Raw genomic sequence first — 22,349 nt, 5'->3', positions numbered from 1 at the left:
CAGTCTCCCACCATGGAACTTGACTTGAAATTGCACCCGAGCTTGATTTCCTTCCCTTCTCTGACCTACTTCCCCACTATTAGAGGGTTTCCTGGGATCATTTCATAATAAATCGCTTCACAGTCCTCATTGCTTTGGATCTGCTGCAGGAGATGAACTGAGAAGGACAGCAGAACATGCAGGTAGGTGATCGCTCTAAAATCCCACCCCTCTGTATAACATGAACAAGCATCTTGGGGTCATTAAGTCTTTTGCTCCTTGCAGTGGGAGCCTTGGTCGCATTGCACAAATGGAATGATCCACTTATACTGTCCTTATCCTTGAGTGGTTTACTCTGTTTTGGTTAAAACATCGCAGAGGTCAAGCTCTTGTGAGAGAGATGACCGGAGTGTCCTCACATAACATTCCTGAAGGAACTCTCTTAGTAGGACAACTCTGAACTGAAGTGCACATAACTGTGGCTTCACCAGAAAGACAATACAGTGGATTCAATGACCCTAAATGTTGACCTGATGCCTGAACCAAACAGACCCTTGTCCTAACATAACTCCGTTTTCCAAGTGGGAGGTCTAAGAAACACAAGGCCATCAGAGGAAGCCAGCCGAAACCCTTCATTTTAAAGTCTTGGTTCCTCTGAATCTGATCCTTATGTTAAACATTTCTCAAAGTAGTTTTTAAACTTTAATTACATACTCTACCAAAGCAAAGACCAAAATCTCTACAAAGGTTCTTTTTTATTTTTTATGATGAAGTATTTATTAGTATGTCTCTTTGGAATAGATTTTCATACCCCAGGCCTGAAAAGAAATTCCACATAGAATTCATTCTCAAAACACGTTTTAAATATTTGAGAGTTTGTCCTTTTTTTTTCTCACCTCATGCCATGACTTGTTAATGAGGAATAATTAATAGATTCTTATTAATAAGAAACGCACTGCATTTTGAAAATATTTTTAAATGTAAAGCATATACACCAATGTTTATAATAGAGAAATTCAGATCCAAAATTTCATCTCTACCGAGTGCTTGGCAATGTGGTGCCTTTCAAATCAATCAGTGTGGTAGTCACAAAAGATTGGCTTTTTGCAATGCATTAGCTTAATTGAATGATATAATTACAGTCTGTTAATAGCCATGAGGACCAAGTAGAATGTCATCACTCTAAAATGGACATGACGATGATAGTTTTGCATTTCTTTTTATCCTGGAATTTGAGCACTGATTTCTCTAAATATTTGGGATCCAAGACATTTGAAAGAGATTCCTCCAAAATGTTCCAAAGCGAATGTCATGAGCTGTTCAAATGCACCCAGCCAAGAGCTTCGGGCTAGGACTTCACTTGGGATGGTCTGTTGAGGGGAAATCCACCCCCAGTAAAACGAGGGCCAGTTGGCTTGGCCATTGAGAAGGTGTTATCCATGGGTACTCTGTCCTTATTTCTGCAAGACAGGAAGGAAAAGTTAACTTCCTTAGCATCTTTTTCTTCCTCTAAGTTTGGTGTTCTTTAAGTTCCTTAGGTGAGTTAGCCACTGAAAACTGCTTTGATTAAAGCTTTCAGTTTTAGGGGCGCCTGGGTAGCTCAGTGGGTTAAGTCACTGCCTTAGGCTCAGGTCATGATCTCAGGGTCCTGGGATCAAGTCCCGTGTCGGGCTCTCTGCTCAGCAGGGAGCCTGCTTCCCTCTTTCTCTCTCTGCCTGCCTCTCTGTCTACTTGTGATCTCTCTCTGTCAAATAAATAAATAAAATCTTTAAAAAAAAAAAAAAAAGCTTTCAGTTTTAGACAAAGTGATTGTTTAAATCTAATTAGGTGTTCACTGATAACACAAAGAATTAGGGAAAGACACAGTTAAAGGTGCCCTCCTAATGTTGATCTAAATGTGGACATAAGACCTCATTATAACTCAATCACTATGGACTTGAGACTCCTGACTTGTAACATCATCCTGTTTTATAAAACATTTGTTTAGCTCCAAAATCAGTCAGAAGAATCTTTCTCTTGGCTTTATTTATTTATTAGTTATAATGACTAATTCATCATTTATCAACTTCTATATCCCAAAGTTTCAGTGGAAACTTATAAATATTTACCACAGACTTATCTTCATCAAACCTGGATATTTATGAAATACAAATTTTCCCGTAACTTTAGACAAGCAGCAGTTATTATTAGAAATAGTTTAAGATACAAGAAAATCTAAGAAAGATGGATAAGATAGCACCTTCAGCAATAAAGGAAAATCTACAATATATCTCCTTAAAATACACACACGTACATATACACACACATTCGCACACATACACATTCAGGTCTCCTGCAGAGGTAGCTTAAATTACACAAATTCCTTATTGTGTATTTAAGGGTCTTACAGAAAACATCTTTGGAATCCCTTTTTAAAAATAAAAATCAAGCTAACCTCTAAGACCAAACTCAAATTAGACTTGACAACTAGAACTGATTAACCTTAGGGGGTGAGAATTCCACTTTTGGGGAAAGAATCTGACTAGTTCTGCAAACTCAAGACCAGCCTGGGGGTCTGGGACAGGGCAGTGAGAGGCTGGTGGGTGAGGGTGCAGATCCGGATGGAAATATGATGAAAAACATGTTTGAGAAAAGTGAAAGAAGGCATAAAGACAAAAATGGTATGAGTTGCTATTTTATAAAGGGCAAGTATAGGGAAATCATCCACAGAGACTACTCTAAATTATTCCATTTGGAAAGAACCTGTAGAGGATTGGCTAATCAATCCAGCAGTCTCTTAGAAGGACTGATTTCATTATTATATAAAAAAAAAAATCATCCTCCATAAGTAGGACAATCCATGACTGGATCCGGTAAAGAGGATTCTTTCTAGTACTTGGCAACCCACACACCTGATGCCTGGTGGATGAAGGCAGCCCGCTCCCCCATCCCTCTCTTGCCTGCAGTAACATAACTTTCCCTCTCTGCAGGAACTTCAGCTTACCAACACTGGCTTGGTCAAAGGTGACTGATGGGAATGATACCTCCCTTATATCACCTTTGTAATATATTCGTAGACCATCACCGTGGCCCCCTTCAGCCTCCTCCCTTCCAGTCCACACCCCCTCCGCACCCTTGTTCTCGCCTCAGCATACTTTCCTTCAGCACCTTAATTCCTTTGCTCTTCTCCTGCGAACCCCTCTCTCTGTCTACCTCCAGTGTATAGATCCCCACCAACATGGAACCACCCATGACACCCACACCAGGTCAGAGTGGCTACAGTTATGAGTATGTTAGGGCAAGAACAGGACCAGTAAAAGCAAGGATTCTAGAGCTGTGCTATCCAATAGAACTTTCCACGATGGTGGCAAAGCTCTCTATCTAGAGACCAGTGCTGTGCCCTCTACTTCCATGTGGCTATTTAAGCAGTTGAAATGTGACTAGTGTACCTAAGAGACTGAATTTTTAATTTGACTTAGCTATAATCCATTTTAATTTAAGCATCTACAAGGGACCTACTGGTCCTTTTAGTGGATGTACCACTGGGAGGGGCTGAGCCAACAGAGAGGCATTTCTGTTGGCTCCACAGGCTTCTGTGTCCAGGAAACTGTATGGAGGGTGTTTGGGAGGGGGATCAGTAAGGTCAACAGGCCAAACTCCAGGACCAAGACCAAAACAGGACAACAGACCAAACTAACAGGACCAAGGTGGGGAAGTTCATCAGCTCTAGAAAATTAAGCAACTGCTTAGCTAAGCTGGTTGTTCATAACTGTGTAAACCAGACTGCTGCTCTCCAGAATGGTTACATGTACTCTATAAGATGACTAAGTTGACCCACTGGGAAGTGCAAAGAAGATATTTAAGATTCTATTCATATTTTGTTTTTCAAAATTAAAAAAAAAATCTCAGTTTACTAAGAGTTACCAACAAAGTGACAATAGTATTTTGCATGCAATGTAGACAAGTTAAAATATGTTGGAGGTAGAAAACTATTTTAAAATAAAAATTTCATTTTAATACCTAAAACAAATATGTACTTAATATGCATGCATATATGGGCAGCTACAAGTTCAAAAGTGTTTTACTGTTAAGAAACTGTAATCAAAATGTTTGAAAGCCATTGAACTGGATGTGTGCCTCGCACTGGAACAAGCCATCGGCACGAACATACTGTCTTAAGAGAAAACCACTGTGTTTCCACCGATCGTGCACTGATTCACACCATTAATACCAGTGATTCTCCAGCTTCTGTGAGGAGTGACTCAACTGCAAATTCTTCAGAGCCCGCAGAATCTAAACATCTGGGAATGGGGCCTGGAGACCTACATGTTCACCCAATCCCACCAATGGTTCTGAACCAGATGGTTGCCAGTCCCATACATCAAGACAGACCCATTGAAATCAGCTCTAATTTTTGGCAGGATTTGACTCTACCAAGAAGCTGCCCTCTGAATGTGGAATGGGGGACTATTCTGATTTACAAGAAGGGCAAATTTTTCCTGGCAAATCTATTTGCATCCCATTACTTCATTGTTGTTGTTTGCCCCTCAAGAATCACAGGCAGATACCCCTCTTTCACCAGGTCACTGCAATGCCCAAGTGGACGAAACATCCAACTTGACTTAAACCCCCAATGTGAGCCACTACAGAATCAACTGGATGACTTGGGCAATGCCCCACAGCCAAGCCGAGGTTCGAACCCACTGATTCACTGGGGCCCGTTCTCTCACCCTAGCATTAGGCAAATGATGATACCCGAGTGGAGAGACATTTGTCTTTCCATGTGTAGGCATCCTGAAACCCAAAATGTTAACCTGGAGAGTAAGAGCTCACGTCACGCCCCCGGCAGATGCTGAAGCTAGTGCTAGACGTAAAGATGGTTCAGAGACAGATTATCTAAACATAGGTAAAAATGATCCGCGAGTTACTCATCACAGCTGTGTTCTTGGAAAGAACAGCTTTCCCACCCTCCACTCCTTTGCAGAATTACCTATGTTTGTAAATGTGGATGTGCTTTCAAGCCTGAAATCTTGCAACTGAATCTCAGTTGCAAACAATGTTATGGCATGATTATCTCCAAGCCATGAGAACAGCGTGGGGGAGGTAGGGCGGGGGTGGGGGGAGATGGGGAGAATCCTACTATGTTTTTTCTGCTCCATATGAGGTCCACCAATGAGCAGATATTAATGGATCCCTGCTCGGGTCCTAAGGAGAGGCCTTTGTATCAGATGAGACATGCAACTTGCTCTGACACAAACCAGTGGGGATGTGTAGAATGTCATTTGGTCACCCTATGCCTCAGTTTACCCCCATGGACTCCATGACTCCGTGACTGTCTGCCAATTATCTTATCAGCAGATAATAGGCACAACAAGATTAGAAGAACATTTGACTAATTCTTACTTCTGAATGTATTCTTTACGTTTCTGGGCTAGGTATTTCTTCTTCAAGTTCATCAGTTCATTGGTAAGTTTCTCGATCTCGTATTTATATTCTTGGCTCTGTGATTCATACATATTCAGCTCTGAAGACAAAACCTAACATGACAAATAAAATAGCATTAGCAGAAAGAGACACAGTGAAACGATACCCTTTCCTGAAATTTTTTCTCTCTCATCTGCTGCCATTTACCTCCATGGGGTGAGTAATACAAAACCCTGCCCCAGTTTAACAGCTTTAACTGGCTTTTGCCAGTTCTCAAGGTCTCGTCTAGGTAAAAATCTGACTGAGGTCTGCAGACTCCTAATCCAGGGGCAAATGTGGTGAATCCTCTGCTTGGAAGAGCTCTTGGGCCATATTCAAGCAGGCTCGCCCATGAATGAAGTAATGGGTTTCAGGTATATTGTGAGCAGAGACAGAAATATGCTCAGGCATACAGTATCAAACTGCACTTAAAGCCTTTTTAAAGAGCCTTTAGGGAAGTCATCACTAGGGAGAGTGATTCATTTGAGGATTATGGTTAAAAATTATTCTGGAATCATCCCGCCATCACCACCACCAAGTAGGCCTTCAGTGTATGTGTTTTCCTAGGTTGCTGTTCTGCTAATGTCTATCACCCCTTCGCTGTTCTCTTTGGGACTCTTCACAGGCTCACTCTTTCTCCCAGCACCGCAGTGTTTCCCTCTGCGAAGCAGGGAGCCGACATGCGCATGGGAGAGTCTCAAGCCTGTGTGAGAGGAGCCCTGATCAGCTGCCTCTTCCACTCTGGTGTCCCATAGATGCTCTTGGTCTCGAGCGAGAAGAGTGGGCATTCTCTCATCTGAACAGGCCGCGTAAAGCATGCCCAAGCGAGGAGTGCACCCCACAGAAACCAAAGGGAAGGAAAGAAGGTTACCATTCTAAGGGGCATGCAACAGAAAGATTCATTTTCCCTCTCGCTCACTGTTTGAAAAATTTGCACAAAAGGGACATCTCTGTCTTCTAGGTATTCATCTGCTTCTGAACGTGTTCCCTTCATTGCTTTGAAAACGATTCTGACTATGCTATCATGAGCTAAAGAATAGGAACTACATGTTGAGAGAAAACCTGCCTTAATAGCTAAACAATTAGGAACAAAGGGTCTGTTTCCAAACAACGAATATCACATTTCCTAAAAGAGCCCAGATAATGAGGACAAACTGGCAGACGAGACAGGCTGAGACCACCACCTCTGAACCTCTTCCACCAGGGGTCACATTTCATCAGAGCAAAATTCTGGATCTCCTGAGTTAAAGGGTTAAAATGCCAAAAGCGCCAGCGAGCCATGCAATGCAATCCAAAGCAGAATGTGGCTGACAGCAGTGTGAAGACAGACATGTACTTTTCTAATCTATACCCACTCCTGAGAAAATGAGCTTTTGTTTTGTTGGGAATATATAATTGTTTAAAAGGATGAAAATAATCAAAAAGATTATGCCTCATGCAAAATTCGAACTACATCTCAGAATACTCTGGTGAAATCAACATTGAGGGATAAGTTGAAAATTAATGTTCTAATTACACGTCTGTTTCATCTGCCTTTTTTAAGTAGAAGGATGTGATTTTACAATGTCTTATTTGTGAAAGCATCAGAACCGTAGGAGGAGCACGGCATCTATATTACCCCAGGCAGAAAGGCAATGATTATCACCTTCGTTGTGTTGGTAAGTGCCGGAATTCAGCTGGCGTGTGCTACCTTCCGTGTTTGCGTGTGTGTAAGACTTCCCCGACATGCCCAGAATACCTAAGGACTCACTTAGGAGGTAGAGCTCCGGATACAATGGTAACACACCGTTTCCAAGAAAACTTTTAAAAGGCACACGTAATAATATAACATTCTATCTCCCCCAGTTGAGTTTCTGAAGTCACTTAGAAGGGAGTTTATGCTAACAGAATTCTAAAGTGATTTTACTTTCCTTTCACAGTGACTAACTCAAGAGATGGTCATGAAGGCAGGCCCTGGGCACGGGGGAATAACCTGTGCTTCGCAGGGGGAACCGAATAGCACAAACCTGCTTGGCACAGTGGTTTGCTTCGGGAGATGATGGTTTTAAAACATTTCCTCTCTTCTTCCCCCCCATTCCAAGTGCCCTCACTCATTTTGAGATCATCGCCATATACCTGTCCCCCAAATTTCCGTTCAGGTGCCACCATCCTCTCTCCAACTCTTCCCTTGCTCTCCTCCCTCTTTCAGAAAACAGAGAATTGTGGGGTCTATTAGTCTCGCTGCAGGAGGGCCACTCTGGGATGTGTCCTGCTCCTCCTGGGACTGGAATTCTAAAAAAGCCAACCTCTATGGTGTGTGACGTTTGGGAGACCGGCTCCTTGTACCGAGACAGCAGACATGTCTGGGTCCCTCACGTGTGGCCAGGAAAAGGCAGAGGCTCCCACTTACTTTCAGCTGTTTTGTCTTTTCCCGCAGCGTGTGGCGATAGATCTGTAGCTGCTCGGCGGCCTCGGGACCAGGCTGTCGAGCCAGGATGTGCTTCAGCTCCACATACAGTTTCTCCTTTTCCTGGCAGAAAGCAAAACCACAAAGGAGATAAACAGCCCCGTCAAGTCAGGAAAAGTGCCTTTACCAGCATGGTCAGGAGAACTTGGGACCATCATAAGACACTTCAGAGTGCCACACTGATCACATGCACCATAGATCTGATCAGGAGTGCGTCCAAACAACCCCGGTCAAGGGCTTAGGTTGGGCCAGCAAGGGAAAGCCTCTCTCTACCTAAACTTAGGATCACATGACTGAGAGACAAGGGCAGTGATGGAAGATTTGGACATGTGTTGTGGCCAGTAAAAGTAGGACATAGGGGAGTTTTCGCAAAAATGTCCTTTGAACTGTTGTTTGAAGAGTGAGTAGGAGTTTTCCCCAGAGCAAGAAAAGAAAGGTTTTGAGGCCAAGATTCAGAGTCAGGACAGGGGAGAAGTGATTCTAGTTCAGTAGGAGCACTGGACCAAAGGAGGGAGAAGTGGAGAGAAGAGGCTGGGCTCATAAGTAGGTTCTAGGCTGTGTAGTTTGGGAGGAAAGGATGAGCTGTGTCTGGGTTTGTCTTCAGAGGAATAGCTCCAGTAGGAAGACAGAGAACAGAGTGAGGTGCTCAGGGCACTAGGATAAGCAGAAGATGAAAACAGATGGACCTAAGGCAACTAGGATGGAAAAGAGGTAGATGTGAAGACATTCCTGAGATAGAATCAGTGGGATCTGGTGAAAGATCAGTCCAGGAAGGAAGGAACAGGACCTAAAAGACTCCAAGGCTTCTAATATGGACACCTTGGGGGCTGAAGGGTGATAGTAATGGAGCAGGGAGGCTAGGAAAGAAGCGGTGTGGGGAGGGGGGGAAAGAACTGTTTCCATATTCCCTTCTGATTATCAGTGGGGTCTGGATATGTTGAGCTTGAGGTGTTGTGGAATATTGAGGAGTTGAAAATGAGGTCCCAGAGTTCAAACTAAAGAGCAAGGCCTCCCCCACTTTGCTCCTGGGTGGCTCACTGGGTTAAAGCCTCTGCCTTCAGCTCAGGTCATGATCCCAGGGTCCTGGGATCAAGCCCCACATCGGGCTCTCTGCTCAGCAGGAAGCCTGCTTCCTCCTCTCTCTCTGCCTGCTTCTCTGCCTGCTTGTGATCTCTGTCTGTCAAATAAATAAATAAAATCTTTTAAAAAAAACATATAAAGAGCAAGTTGGAACTGGTGGTGGGTCATGGCTAAAGCCATGAAAATGGCTCCTTCAACAAGGGATGGCCTTTAGGGTGGGCCAGAACAATGAGATCTTTGGGAGAGCCAATGTATTGGGGGAGGGAAAGAAGAAAGACTGAGAGAAAACGAACAAGGGAGAGTAACTGAATGCCCCCCAGCTAGGAAATGGCAGCGTTTACAAAGGGAAGCATGATTTGAGTGGTCAGTGATATCCACTAGGCTAAGAGAAGAAACAGAAGGGGTATTGAAAATGGCCTTGGGGAAGGCCTTTTAGGATGATACCACTGCAATAACATTGGGGGAGCGGAAGTCACAGAGGCTAGAGAACAAATCAGAAGTAGGAAGTAAAGAAAGCAAGTCATTTAAGAAATATGACATGGGTAGAACTGAGATCTGGAAGTAGTTTGAGAGAACAGGTAAAAAGCCAAGAAAACTAGGATGTGCACATTCATAGAACTAAAAGAAAGGGCTTGCTAGGAACCCACAGCAAATCATAATTTCATAACTGAATTTTACCAACAAACAATATAGAATTCCCATTTGTACCCTAAAGGTTAATTGCTTGTAATGTGTGTTCAGATTCTTGAACTAGGGAAACTACATACAAGGGAAGATTTATTTCTTAGGCACCTCAGTTCTGGATTCCCATTTCTCTAAACTACAACAATTTGAACAAACATTGATAAAGACTAGTGTGTCTATTCATTTGTCTCTGTATGTATTTATTTCCTTAAGGTAATTATGTTAAAGAGAAAAAATAAGTAAAAGCCCTCTTAATAAATGACATGGCCAAGCAAATGGAAACAAATTTTTACCTAGAGCTAAGTATTCTTAGCATTGTCATCAAATAGTGTTTTTGACAGAGAACATGAGAATCACTAAAAAAAAAAAAATCAGTAGAAGAAAATTCATTAACTACTCATTGTCACCATTTGTTTTAGATTTTTCTTCCCTCTGGCCAAATTACAGAAATTTTATCACAAATAACATGACTCTACTTTCAAAAGAATGTATGTAACTTAAGAACTAGTTGGATGGATTAAGATTCTGGAGAAACATGTATCCACAAACAATACTCACCATTTAAGAAATAATTCCAGAAACGACAAGGAAATCCAAAAGCCCGTGCAAAAGAAGAAAACTTGAACAAATAGAATTACAAAGCGGTGGTTTTCCTTTGTTGTACAACACCTCCCGTCACACCTTACAACATAATCTTCCCAGTAAATGGATGTAGCAAGCAATGGGAAAGATGTCAGGAGGTGAGTTTATTTTCTATAGCCACTTAATGCCTGCTCTGTTGGAGAAATAACACTTCTGACAAGGCTTCAAGATTCAATTTGGAGAGGGTAATAAATATGTGGAGAAGCCCACAAAACCGTTTTGTCCATTTCTTTCAGCTCCCCTTCCTCTCTACCAGAATATGGGTAGACGTGAAAAGTAAAGAACCCCATGAAGACAAGGAGGAAGCAATCTGGTTTGGGATATAATAACGTCTTAAACTGAAAAGATCATCTTACTCCAAGAACCTTCGAATGTTTCCCAGGCGGAACACTTTTCAACTGCTCTTGGCAGGGAGGAAAGAGACACAGAGGAGAGAGGCTGGAAGAAGCAAATATTGCTACCTTGGCTCATAAGCGAGAATCCCAAGGTCAGCGGCAATGAATGGTGTGTCCCAAAGTCCAAAATGTGACAAGTCAAAAACCCAGTCATGATATACGCGAGAATCATTTTTCCCATGCAACACCTCCTCTGGGGTTTGAAGACATGTTATAACCTTGAAAGAATCTGGAGGAAATTGTGCTATGTAATTCCTAAAGGCTACATGATACTATCAGTAGAATGGAGCCAGAAGGTAAAATCGGGTTGGCAGCCAGGGGATTTGACGCAGAGGTAAGAGCATGACTCAGCTCCCAGCTCTCAGGACCTAGGCCTGCTGAAAGGGCTCCACCCACCCCCTCTGACAGGACATGTGACCTTCACCAACAGTGAACCAGGCCACCATTTAGCCCATCTTCCCCTGTCTCCACTTCCTGTTCTTTTTCCCAAGGCTATAAAAGGAACCAAAATGGATTTATTCTAAAGAATAACTGAGTGACTGAATAGTGAGGACCCATAAGTGTGGAGAAAAGTGAAGAAGTTGAGTGAACTACTATTAAAACGGTTGCAATATTCAAAGTCAAAAAGTTCTAAGAGTTAGACTACTCAGGCCAAGCGATGCATGTGTATTCCTGGTGGGTTGAGAGAACACCAAGTGAAACTTCAGGGACTGAGACAGTAGGAATGGGAAGAGCTGAGGGAAAAGGAGTTGGGGGGTAGTGGCTGAAATGCATTACCAGGCTTCAGTGTGCATGAATTTTGGTCTGTGTTTACAATAGAAAACCTAACTGATAAAACCAAAGTGAAGGCCGGTCAACATTAACATTCTAGCTGTGTGTATCCTACAGATTTGTATTTTGGGAGAGCGTTCTGGTAATTTAGATAAATATGGAGTGTTTGATGGATTGAAGGTCTTAAGTACGATTGTTTTCCAATTTATTTCTCTCCTAACCCTCTACAAGGGCCAACCAAGCTCTTCAAACATTGTGCAATGGTGTGTATAATAACCCCATTTAGAGACAAAGCGTGCAATTCTATTATAAAGAGAATCTATCTTATGCAACAGAGAGACTCATTAGGCTGTCCGGTGTACATTGTCTCCATAAGCCAGCAGTGGCAGAACCAGCTGCCTTGTAAAACATACCCTGTCCTTCTTCGTTAAGCTGCATTCATTTCTTTTTAAACCAAGTCAATTAATTTGTCACTGGGTTAGAAGCACCATATGTCAATGAAAGGTTGTAAGAAAATCATGAATAGTTTATTACTTCCCCACCAACAAAAGATTGCATCTTCAGGTTAACATTTCTTTATTTATTCAGAGTTTGTTCTTAATGCACATCAATATTACTTCGTACCATGCCTCACTCTCTAAATTATTTTGTGAACAGCTATACTGGAAAAAACTAGACTCTTAACATCAGGAGACTAGCTCCCACTTTGGCTGAGCATGACTTGCAAGCATAAAACTTATTATGTCCATCCTCGCAATGATGCTCCCTGGCTAGACATCCCATCCTCTCAGTCGGATAGACTATCAGACATGGTTATGGATTCTTTTGCTGCAAGAGTCTCCAAGTTATTCTGGATAAGAGCACAGCTCATTATTAACACCGGCTGAGTAGAGTGGTACAAAATTAATTACAGTATTAGCTTCAAATAATGCCATCATTACACGGTGACAATCTGTAACCCCAGATTGGAAACTCCAGACACGAAGTCACTTAGACCTTCAGGTGTTTGTATTTTATCTGACAATAAATTAAAAGTCTACATTCTGAACAGTCTATGCAAATAGGAGTCAGTGCTATTCTGGGTACAATATGGAGGAAGAAACCAAGCTGCTCTCAGAACTCCTTTCCCCACCGAGCTACAATTTTATATTCACTGTCTGTTTATATTCCCTGTCTTAAGCTCTGCATCTTCAACTGAAAACAGAAGGTAGTTCACATTCAACGTGCACCTTAACCCCTCTTCTTCCTCAGCTCGCCTACTTGAGGCAATAACTGACTAAGAGGAACTAATATATTCTGTTTTAATCTGAATCTGTGCTTGGCAAATGCCAGTGCATTGATTCTGTTCACCCTGGATTCATCAATTTGCTTGGGCGAGTGTTGCAAATAATAACTTCACCCTGGGAACCAGCTAATTCATGTGAATCAGGCAGCTTGGCTCCTGATCCAGAGTCACATGCTTATCTATACCCACCAGGGTGAAAGCCACGCACTGAGATGCTTGGATACGATGTACTCCAAAGAAAGAGACACCACCTTATCTTCACTCTAGCTCATCCGATGGGTTCAAGATGAAGTTGGTTTAAAAAAAAAAAAAAAAGAAAGAAAGAAAAGAAAATGCCCCAATCATTACCTCTGGGAGAGCCAACTTCCCAGAATACACAGAAAATCTTTTTTTTTTTTTTCCAAAATAGCAAGATGCCATTTATATTACTTCAGTATTTATTCCTTATCAATCCATCCTTTCCAGTTGCATTATGAGCCTTTAAACTCAGAATTATGCTGGATCTTTCTGTGTGTCCCTCATACCTGCTACTGTGTTCTACTCATTCTAGATGCTCGATAATTTTGTTGCTTGCGATTATATTGTCAGCAAACTATGCCCATCATATCTCAGTAATGCACATCAGCAGAGGTGAGATATGCATATGTTGAGAACTTTCGCTTTAATTAGATCACTGTAACAACTCCCGGTTAGCAGAGCTTATATAATTCACCCTAATGAGCTAGTTGCTCCTATAAATCATATATCTTTGAGTGAAATTTTGCACCATGCATATTTTGTCAAACTCATGCAAATACTTGATATACAACCTTGATCTCTTAGTAAAATGTTTATAGCAGTTTCTGATAGGGCAAGTGGTTTCAAATGCCTTTTTTAATTCATAAGACTAGCAAATGTCTTCACATTAATTGGCTCTGAAGCCCTGCTTACATGTGCGTGTGCATACGGACACATGAAAATGCAAGCTTAACTCCTAAATTAAATAATGTGTGCACTTTTTAAACAGCTTCCTTAAACACAAGAATTCTAATAGCACACATAACTCTTTTCTATAATTAAAAAAATGCATTACATTTTTTCCTGTTTGCTTAATTTTAGTTTCCTTTCCACCTTCCCACCCCCACTCATAATCCTTAACAAAAGACTAAAGCCAAATTTAAAATTTTTAAACAAAACTGCTTCCCTCTTTATATGAAGGCAACTACAGAGCAATCCCCAATTTATCTAGAAATGACTCTTTTCGTTAGTAGGAAAATAAATTAGAAACACTGTAAACATATTACATTTCTATCTAGCTTTAGGAAAGGGAAAGTAATGGTGGATACCTTGGGGCTTTCTTGTTTATTAGCTTTATAACGAAAATGTCAGCTAACCTGAACTCTGGACCTATCTTGTTTATGATGTCATGAAGTGGTAAAGCCCCCTAGAGAGGCTGAGACACGCAGGACTGGGGGATGAAACAGAATTACACAGCTGAGTTCCTCGTGAGCAGGAAACTGCTTGGTTACACAGTGGTTCTTGGCTCTAGATGTAGATGATTAAGTGTTTTATGAGGCATAGGAGAAATCTGCACACACTAACCTTCACCATTTTTGTAATAATAGGAAAAATGTTTCTGGTACTTTCTGATATAAACAACGCAAACTTTCTTGGGAGATCTCTTTGCAACGGGTTTTGTCCTCCAATGCAAATAGATGTTTGTGAAGTCCTGGACAGGGTACATAATTGCCTAGATTGGCCTGAACTTCATTACCAAGACTGCTGGCTGGTTTTACCCTTGCACCTTACCTCCCAACCTAACATATGTGAAGAATTTGCACGTAAGTCATGGTGGTGGTGGCTGTTCTTAAAACCTATAATGAAACAGGTCTAGAAAAATTCAAGTCCACTAAGTTCTTCTTTAGTGCCAGTATGACACATACGATTGTGCTAGTTTAATATAAAGATAAATAAGGTCCAAACTTCAAGGAGCTCACTTTCCAGCAGAAGGAAGACAAATAACTAAGTCATAAAATAAGACAGACTATTGCCAGGTCCCCAAAGAGGTGCTAGGGGTATTGTGCAGTGTGTGGGTAGATCTAGAAGGAGAGATGATATTCATCTGGTGGACTGCAGAGAGGGAAGTATTTCAGATGGATCTCAGTGGGAATAGTAGTCATAGCTGTAATATTTGTATTCATGAATCAGAGAAGGGCCTCACTACCAAAGGACAAATTGAATAGACAAAGCCACTTGAAGTCAATCCACTGAAAATGGGATCAATTTTCATAATAAACAGTACAGAACAAAGTTTGAGATTGTTTTTTCCTTGAAAAACAGATCTAAAGTTAATTTTTTTTAAAGATTTTATTTATTTATTTGACATAGAGAAATCACAAGTAGGCAGAGAGGCAGGCAGAGAGAGAGAGAGAGGAGGAAACAGGCTCCCTGCTGAGCAGAGAGCTCCATGCGGGACTCGATCCCAGGACCCTGAAATCATAACCTGAGCCGAAGGCAGCGGCTTAACCCACTGAGCCACCCAGGTGCCCCGATCTAAAGTTCATTTTAAGAGTTTAATTTTTTTGAGTATTTTACCTTATCACTTTAAAATTCGCATTTTAATTGTAATAATGTATGATTACTGGATCAATTAAAATCACTGGGTTTGGGGGGCATCTAGCTCTCTCCTTTGGAAGAGCACCCAATTCTTTGATCTCAGAGCCATGAATGTAAGCCCCACACTGGGTGTAGAGATTACTTAATAAACTTTAAAAAGTTATTGGGTTTTTTAAAGATGCATTTATTTATTTGAGGCGTGGGGGGAAGGGGCAGAGGTAGAGAGACAGAATTCCAAGCTGACTTTGCCCTGAGCATAGAGTCAAGCACAGGGCTTGATCTCACAACCCTGATACCACAATCTGAGCCAAAACCAAGAAGCAGATGCTTAACCAACTGTTCCATCGAGGCACCCTACGGGCTTTTTTACATGGCTGACAATATTATGGTGCAATTTGACTTCTTGCATATATCTGACTTCTGCAGTACAGCAGTTTTTAAATTTTTTATTATGTAACAACCATACAAAAGAATCTATAGTAAAAATAACTATAAAGCATAATAATAAAATGAAGGCTCATGGTAAGTCCATCACCCATATTATGAAATAGATCATCATCAATACCTAGCATCTGTGCAGACCCTTCTCCATCCCATCCCTGTGCCTACACAACTGCCACCATCAGCCGAGGGAAGCACCATCTGAATCCTGCGGTTGTCATTCCCTAGTTTTTTCCATATAGCTTGAACATATATCTATTATTTAATTTTACTTTGCTTTGAGCTTTATAAAAATAAGCATACCTAGTTTCTTTGACTTGCTTGTTTTACTCAACATAACTCATAATAAAAGGTTGATTAATGTTGTTGTGTGCCTCTATGCATGTATTTCATCTGATACTCTGTTGGGTGAAAATTCCCCAATTTACCCATTCTCCTGTCCATGGAGTTATTTCCAGGGTTTTGTTTTTATCAACAACATTGCCATGAACATTCTCATGCGTGTTCCCTAGTCCCCAGTTTTAAGTCTTCCCACCATGTAGACCTAGGAGTGGGATTGCTGCATCTTAAAGAATATAAACGTTCGGGGCACCTGGGTGGCTCAGTGGGTTAAGCCTCTGCCTTCGGCTCAGGTCATGAACCCAGGGTCCTGGGATCGAGCCCCACATCGGGCTCTCTGCGCTGTGGGGAGCCTGCTTCCTCCTCTCTCTCTGCCTGCCTCTCTGCCTACTTGTGATCTCTGTCAGATAAATAAAGAAAAAATCTTAAAAAAAAAAAAAGAATATAAATGTTCAACTTTGGAAGAGAATGTTAAATGATTTTCCAAAGTGCTCTCCAAAAATCCCCTCTGATCCACATCTTTGCTATTTTTTTTAGTGTCACCAGGCAACCCTAAGCAAAGGATGTAACTAAAGCCATACCTAGAGTCTTATACACTGAAATTATAAAATATTGTATATTAAGCCACCAAATGGGTAGTAATTTATAACAATGCAATAAATAACTAATACAGACATTATAACTGTCATTCCTCTAGAAATAGTAAGACAGTATCTCAATGTGGACATATGTTTTATTTCCCTTCTTACAAAGTAGGGTTAAGCATTTTTATTTTAAAGTTTATTTATCATTTGTGTTTCCTCTTCTGAGAAATGCCTGTTTCACGCACATTGTTTTCCTATTTTCTACCGTTGATTTTTTCTTACTGATTTATAATTCTTTATATATTCTGGATTAAGACATATAAAATTTGTGCCTTACTTTCTTTATGACTCCTTCTGAGGAGCAGACATTCTTAATGATAATGTAGTAAGATTTATCCATAATTTCTTTTATGGTTGATGCTTTTTGTATCTTAGTTAAGTACTCAGGCCAATTATTTTTAAAAGACTTCCGTTAGCAGAAATATTCAAAGCCTTCGTTAATTTCTCCCAAATCCCCTCCTAATCCTTTGATAATTTAAAACATTCTGTTTTGAGGTAGCTACACTTAGAATTGTTTGACTTTTCTCTTTTCCTACCAGATGCTGATTTGCCATTGCCTTTGATATGATTCTAGAATTTTTCTAAAATCACTTGCATTGACTTCAAGCGATCTGGCATCTTTTACAAAGCTTATAATTACTTTGCATTGTATTTGCATTTCTTGTTGGCTGATATTAACACTGGACAATCCTACTGAAAAAGAGACCAGTGATATCAAGATGGGCAGGAGTTAGTCACATGATGCTGACTGGGATGTCTGAGGATAGATAACAGTCATATAAATGGCAAGTTCTTTAGGGAATATATTTATATTATGAAAATATTCACTTTCTTGCATGATCTCAGAATTTGGGTGAACTGGGCAGAAAATACTGGAGAAGAATAATAGAAGTCATCCCAGCAGCTCTCACATATAAAGCAGGTACTATGGATGTGCCCGGCATGGTGCCCAACTCAAATGTGGCATTTCTTTTTTTTTCTTTCAAGATTGTATTTATTTATTTGAGAGCGAGAGTGAGAGAGAGCAAGCACTAATGGGAGGGAAGGGCAGAGGAAGAGGAGGGAGGCTGAGCAGGGAGCCTAACATGGGGCTCAGTCTCAGGACGCTGGGGTCATGACCCGAGCCGAAGGCAGACACTTAACCAATTCAGTCACCCAGGCACCCCCTGAAATGTGAAATTTCAAAAACTCATCACAACAAACCCGAGAATTGATTGTTATTATCCCTATTTTCCAGATGAGAAAGTTGAGACTTGGAAGCATCAGTGACTTACCTAAATAAAGCAACTAGAAAGTGGCAGAACCAAGATTTGAACCTATATAAAATAGAACATTTCAAAGATTGAGATGAACATGTATTATACCTATATGTGTGTATATAGAGATACACAGATCTATAGATATGTAAAATACGTGTGTATATATGTATGCGTGTGTGTATATACCTCCATCCTCATTCTTAAGCATTACTCACACTGCTTCCTATAGCAGGTGGAAAGTAAAAGAAGGGGAAAATATAAACAAAAGTATAAAGGTCAGGAGGTGAGAGTATAAAAGCATCCAGTAAGCCTGCAGTAAGGAAAGTAGCAAGCGATGATCTTACTAGACTAGAAAAGAAGAATGTATGTGTCCTGAATGATAGACAGATGAGTTTGTTTTCAACCTAATAGGCAGGAGGAAACCATGGTGGGTTTCTTGGTGAGTAATATGTTAATAACATTAATATATTATCATATATCATATCCATGTACTACTATAATAATTTATAAGACACATATAAAATAGAAGATTTTAAGGACTGAGATTAAAATGCACATATATGTAGAAGTTCTGATATTTTCTTCCAACACTCAGTGGATGGTCTTAGGTGCTCTACACTGGAGAACACTGGTCTAACATATTAGAAGTGAGGATCTACATCAGAAGAGTGGGCAGGGGACAAAACACATAAGATTAGAAATAGACGCAAAAGCATGGGGAGATGCAGTTTACTTGACCCAGGGAAGGAGCTGGCTTCAGGAAGCAGATGGAGAGCTCCTTACATGGAGGACATCCCTTTGACAAACATGTATTAAGGAAACTGAGGCTCGGCAAGGCTATGGAATTTGTCCAAGACCGCATACCTACAAACTGCAGAGCCAGGATTCTAACCCACGATGGTATGACTCCAAGCCTGGACCGGCACCCTCTTGGCTTCTTCCAACCCATTACCAAGCACCCTGCCTCCACCATTCTCAGTCACCAGCCAAACCAGAGGGACAGCCAAGGTAGAGAGGAATCAGGAGAGAATAGAGCAGCTGTGTAACTATACATCGACAATGACAGCTGCATAAAGAAAGGGCCTTACACAATCAAGTTATTAAAATGTGCAGTGGGACCAATGAAAGGCAGCTGAGGGAAATCTTGCTAACTTGGAAAATTCTTTAGGGTAGTACATACTTTCAAATAAGCCAAATTAAATTTTAAAACAAGAAATACTCTGATGGAATTACATACTCAAGTTGAAATAACTCCAAGTAATTTGGATTTTGTGATTGAAACCTAAAGAGCTTCCAAGTAGTCATAAGATTGTGACATCACAGAACGGGCTCAGAGTAGAGAGGGCTCTGTCCTGCTCCGCTCCTGTTTCCTGTGTGCGCATCCCACTAAGTCACTCTCCTTCCCTAATCCACCAGATTCTTTTAAGCCTCCTTGTCTTTGCACCAGCCACCCATTCCTCCGCAATGCCCTTCCCCAAAAGCCAGCCCCAACCCTTGTCCAACACCTCTCAGCTTTTACAATGCTGCTCAAAGTAACTTCCATTGGGGGAGGGGGGCTTTTCCAATTTCCTCGAATTAACTATATCTTTAGTGTTACCACAGCCTTCTTAGGGATTTTAACCTTGGGTGGATTTAGTCACAGAGTAGTCCTCTCTTTCATGCAGAGGATATGTTCCAAGACCCCCAGGAGATGCCTGAAATTGCAGATAATACCAAACCCTATACATCCTGTGTTTTTTTCCCATCCATGCCTAGCTGTGATAAAGTTGAGTTTATAAATTAGGTACAGAGATTAAAAACAAAAAGGAACAATGACAATAATATATAGTAATAAAAGTTATGTGGATGTGATCTCTCTCAAAACATCTTATTGTGCTGATGTGAGAGAGACAAAGAGAGGTGAATGATGCAGGCATTGTGACGTAGCCTTAGGTTAATACCGACCTTCTTCCTACATGTCAGGAAGAGGCTCATTAGCTTCTAGACCTGGCCGACCACAGGTAACTGAAACCACACAAAGTGAAATGGCACATCAGGGGAAACTACTATACTCTTCAGTTGATGGTGCATTATCGTCACTTGTTCCTCTTTAACTTTACATACAACATAAATACCACCACAATAAGCATGTCAGTGTGGCATAGTTACGCACAACTGAGTTATTTCTCCGAATTAACTCCTAATGTAGAATTTCTGAGTCACATTATTTATATATTTAATATATTTAATATATATTACCAAACTCTCATCTAGAAATGTGACATCAATGCAGGGGCGCCTGGAGGGCTCAGTTGGTCGAACACCTGACTCTTGAGTTCAGCTCAGGTCCATGATTTCAGGGTTGTGAGATCACGCCCCACATCAGGCTCCACACTCTGCTTGGAATCTACTTGTCCCTCTCCCTCTGCCCTTCTCTCCCACTCTCTCTCCCACTCTCTCTCTCAAATAAATAAACAAACAAATAAATAAATAAAATCTTTTTAAAAAAGGAAATTAACATCAATGCAAACTCTACCCACAGTATATATAATGTGTATACAGTGCCTATTGTCCCTACATTCTCACCAGCACTAGGCATCATCGATCTGTTTTTCATCTTTGCCAACTCCATAGGCCAAAAAAAAGGGATAATTATTCTTTTAATTTTCATTCTTTTGATTACTAGTAATGTAATCATGTCTTATATGTTTATTAGCTATTTGTATTTTTTTCTTTGTGAATTGTTTGCTTATGACCCCTACCAGTTTTTTCATGGAGGTGATCATCTTTTTCAAATCAGTTTGCAAAAATTCTTTACATATTAAGGATACTAACCCTTTCTCTGTTATATTTGTGGCAAATACTTTTTTTGCCTTTCCATTTTCAAAGTATTTTCTTCTGTGCTGAGGATGTTCTCAACTCTTTATGTAGACAACGAAACTATCTCTCCTTTCCTTTGTGATTTCTGCCTTTGATATTATACTTAGAAAGTCTTTGCCCTTCCCCTAGATACATACCCTAGAGACATATTTATATGTATGTACAAGAGACTTCTATAGGAATGCCCATTGAAATACTTTTACCGTAGTGAAAGTTTGGGGGAAAATACCTAAATATCCATCACTTAAAATATAGGTAAATATAGTAGAAATATACAGTAGAGGGTGCCCTGGTGACTCAGTTGGTTTAAGCCTCTGCCTTCAGCTCAGGCCATGATCCCAGGTGCTAGGATAGAGCTCCATATTGAGCTCTCTGCTCAGTGGGGAGTCTGCTTCTCCTTCTCCCTCTGGCCCGCTCAAGCTCTCTCTCTCTCTCACTCACTCACCCCTTCTCAAGCAAATAAAATCCCTAAAAAAAAGAGAGAGAATGAAATATACAATAGAACTATCCATAGTATCCATGTATATCATCATGGATATTTCTCAAAATATGATGTTGAGTGTGGAAAAAGAACAAAATTAATATGGATACTGTAACACCACTTGGGTAAATGTAAAGTACACCAAGTAATTCTCTACATTGTTTGTAGATGCATCAATTTGCAATAAAAGTATAAAAATATACTGAAGGAATACACATCAAATTCCTGAGAGTTGTTGCCCCTAGAAAAGGTAGAAAGGAAATAGGACTTCAAGGGGTCCACCTAAACTGAAAGACCTACTCTATTTTTTTAGTCTAAAACAAATGTACCAATACATTAATATTCACCATTCTGGATGGGTGGCAGGTGTATTCGTTGTATTACACTTCACTTTTCTGCATTATAACTTGTCCCCAAATGAAAAAGGGGAGATTTCCTCCACCCTCCAAGAATATATAGAAATTTATTCTTATTTTATTCTATAACTTTTGCAATATGTCATAAAATTTTGGGTATGGTATGGGTATGAAGTAGAACTCCAACCTAATGAATGAATGAGTGGATGAAAATGAGTGAGTGAATGAGCAAATAAATGAAAAGAAGAATGAATACATGATTCTTAATGACTAAGTAATTCTCTGTCACTTCTATGAGTGCCATCATTCAGATTACATAAACAGACTCAGCAAATCAGAGAGAATTTAGTAGTCAAGCTGATACTCAAGTAATCACGGCCAAAAAGTAGATTTGCCCCAGTCAGTATGGTAGCCACTTGCCATATGTGGCTACCAAGTACTTGAAATGTGGATAGGCTGAATTGATATGCGCTCTAAGTGTAAAATACATGCCAGATATGACCGACTTAGTACAAAAGAAGAATCGAAAATAGCACATTAATAACTTAAAATTCATTTCATGTGAAAATAATAATTATTTTGGATAAATTACATTCAACAATGTATATTATCAAAGTTAATTTCACCTGACTCCTTTTACCTTGTTACTGT

General features: G+C 40.5%; 1 protein-coding gene across 7 annotated transcripts in view; it reads right to left on the bottom strand.

Moving 5' to 3' along the window:
• Positions 1-717: 717 nt before the first annotated feature.
• CFAP58 (cilia and flagella associated protein 58) overlaps positions 718-22,349 on the bottom strand; it is a 119,239-nt gene continuing 97,607 nt past the window's right edge. For all 7 annotated transcript variants that reach the window (XM_032312026.1, XM_032312027.1, XM_032312024.1 and 4 more), the window contains 3 exons: positions 7,811-7,930; positions 5,362-5,495; positions 718-1,439 (listed from right to left, as the gene is read on the bottom strand). In XM_032312026.1, coding sequence (XP_032167917.1) covers positions 1,328-1,439; positions 5,362-5,495; positions 7,811-7,930 — 366 coding nt within the window. In that variant the 3' untranslated portion in view covers positions 718-1,327. The remainder of the gene's footprint in view (positions 1,440-5,361; positions 5,496-7,810; positions 7,931-22,349) is intronic.

Source organism: Mustela erminea, chromosome 14, assembly GCF_009829155.1.
Source record: "Mustela erminea isolate mMusErm1 chromosome 14, mMusErm1.Pri, whole genome shotgun sequence".
NCBI classification, from domain to species: domain Eukaryota; kingdom Metazoa; phylum Chordata; class Mammalia; order Carnivora; family Mustelidae; genus Mustela; species Mustela erminea.
Note: the sequence above shows the minus strand (reverse complement) of the source record. Positions and strands in the feature narration are given on the sequence as shown.